The sequence below is a fragment of the Antrostomus carolinensis genome, unplaced genomic scaffold, assembly GCF_000700745.2.
Source record: "Antrostomus carolinensis isolate BGI_N321 unplaced genomic scaffold, ASM70074v2 scaffold28449, whole genome shotgun sequence".
Classification (NCBI taxonomy): domain Eukaryota; kingdom Metazoa; phylum Chordata; class Aves; order Caprimulgiformes; family Caprimulgidae; genus Antrostomus; species Antrostomus carolinensis.
Window position 1 is genome coordinate 8,080 of NW_010339669.1, and position 2,411 is coordinate 10,490.

The 2,411-nt window shown below is 58.3% G+C and overlaps 1 protein-coding gene across 1 annotated transcript in view; it reads right to left on the minus strand.

Annotated features, from left to right (window-relative positions):
- LOC104531143 (dynein heavy chain 17, axonemal-like) overlaps positions 1–2,411 on the minus strand; it is a gene marked incomplete at its 5' end in the record, with an annotated part of 16,069 nt that overhangs the window by 7,956 nt on the left and 5,702 nt on the right. The window contains 7 exon segments of the mRNA XM_029086975.1: positions 1–89; positions 170–517; positions 751–873; positions 1,094–1,342; positions 1,995–2,069; positions 2,072–2,158; positions 2,278–2,394. Of these exon segments, the coding sequence (XP_028942808.1) occupies positions 1–89; positions 170–517; positions 751–873; positions 1,094–1,342; positions 1,995–2,069; positions 2,072–2,158; positions 2,278–2,394 (1,088 nt within the window).

Sequence of the window (2,411 nt, forward strand, 5' to 3'; positions counted from 1 at the left end):
TCCGGCACCCCTCCCAGCCTGTCGTACAGACCGGGCTTGTTTGTGGCTTCGATCACGTTGGGAGTTTTTACCGCGTCAGCCATTAATTCCTGCAAGAGGAAAAACGCTTCAGCTCTACCTGAACCGTTGGCGAGTTCTCGGGGACCCGGGGTGGGGACAGGCTTCGCACTTTGAAATCTTGGTCAATAGCATCAAAATGCTTTGACTCCTTTGGCAGTTGATTGCGGATGTCTTCGGAGCCGATGAAGATGCTTTCCAGGTGACTCCACGTCCTCTGCACCTCAAACCAGATGCTGATAACAGAGTCGGCGGTCGACAGCTTCTGCTGCCAGTCTGACACCTTGTGCAGGAAGAAGCTGAGGTACTTGGAGGACATCAGGTTCTGCAGCTGCACTTGATTGTCCTCCAGAGTCTCGATGAGCACCTCATCCGACTTGAGCAGCATGATGCCGGTCCTGGCGTGGAGCTCATGCTCGAACTGCATCGTCGCCCAGGTAGTGTCCAGAGTGTTCAGCACCTGCAGACAGGGTGTGAGAAATGAGCTGGATTCTGTGGTGCCGAGTCCCAGGTCCCACGGGAAGGGAAGGGAAGGCAGCAGCGGGAATGTCTCCTCTGGGACAGGAGCTCCACAGGTGCTGCGCTGCATGGGGACTCCAGCCCCCACGAGCAGGAACACCGGCGCTAACAACCACAGGGCTGCACCGGAGCAGGGCTCTCGGCAAAGCAGGGTACGAACTGAGCCCCATTTACCTTCTCCATCCCCGACTCTTTCATTGCTTTGTCCACGATGCCACGAACCTCATCCTCAAACTTGTGCAGGTTCAGCTGCAGCAGATCCGCGAGGGTTGTGTCCTCGGACATGGTGAAGTTCACCTGGAGCAGAACCGGCACCGTTGAGGCACCGACTCCCCTCCACGGAGAGGCAGCCCAGCAGCTCGCCCAAATGAGCTCATTAACGCCCACGTTTAAAGACCCAACACAAATATTTGTGTAGGGCCAGCTTTGAGAACAGATTAAAACAGATGGATGTAAATCTCAGGAGCCTCCCAGGCCAGGGGTTGGAGCCAGGGAAGGGCGGGAGGGCTGGGAGCACCTTGGTTGCCTGCATGAGCTCCTGCCAGTGCCGGTCCCTGATGGCTGGGTTCTGCAGCTCGGTCATGGCACGCAGGGACGTTATCATGTTCTTCACACAGTTGTCCAGCCCTGTGAACGCATCCCAGCTTCTCATCTCCTTATCCAAGCTCCGAATGTCTTTAGCAAATTTCTTACAATCGATATCCATCTGCTCGACATTGATATCCTTCCACCTGGTGGTCTTCCAGTCGTCAATGTTCGTGTTAACCTGAATTTGGGAATACATTTTCACAGGCTGTCGCTGGCAGAAGTGTTCCTGTCCAGGATGAAGAGCACCATACCCAGGGCCCACACACCCTGTGCACCCGCCGTGCCTCCCACACGTGCTCACCCAGCACCTTGTGCACCCATTGCACCCATGCTGCACCAGTAGACCTGCTCTAGCGCTGTGACAACCTGCTCTGGGTCTCATCCCACCTCTCATGGCAACGAGACTCTCAGAGGAGCTACAACAACTCTGCACCTTTGGCTGGCAATGCCCATCTGGTGCTGGGGCCAGCATCGAGCCCAGGGCTCCCGGTCACTGAGCCTGACCAGACGGGTACCGGCAGCTCCTCACAGCCTCAGGAACTTACAAACCAAAGCCCAGCCCAGGAGCCTGTTCTGCACGTTCCCTCTCTCCCCTCCCTGTCCTGCTGCCTCACAAGCTGTGGTGGGTACCAGGGCGATCATGTCCCAGAGCTCCTTCAGCAAGCGCATCTCCCGGCGACACGCCTTGAGCTACTGAGCCTGACCAGACGGGTACCGGCAGCTCCTCACAGCCTCAGGAACTTACAAACCAAAGCCCAGCCCAGGAGCCTGTTCTGCACGTTCCCTCTCTCCCCTCCCTGTCCTGCTGCCTCACAAGCTGTGGTGGGTACCAGGGCGATCATGTCCCAGAGCTCCTTCAGCAAGCGCATCTCCCGGCGACACGCCTTGAGCTGTTTGTCATCCGGACCTTGTTCAAGGACTTGTAGGGGTCTGGGTCAGTGTAGGAAAAAGGAGCTTTTTCCCGGAACCTCTCCCGGAAGACGTGCTGCTGGACCTGCGTGGGGAGGACGGGGCTCAGGGGGTGGCCAGGGGCTGGCAGGCAGAGAGAGCAGTGGGGTCCTCCCAAAGCTGCTCGCTCACCCCCATCCCGTCCCCAAGCCCCAGGGCAGGTACCTCGAACTGCTGGCACTTCCTGCGGATGCCGTTGACCTCGTTGGTTTGCAGGGGGGCTGCGCTCTGCTTGACCCGCAGGGAGAGCTTCTTGGTGCTGTCCCAGCGCTCGGGGAGATCCTGCAGTGAGGACCGTG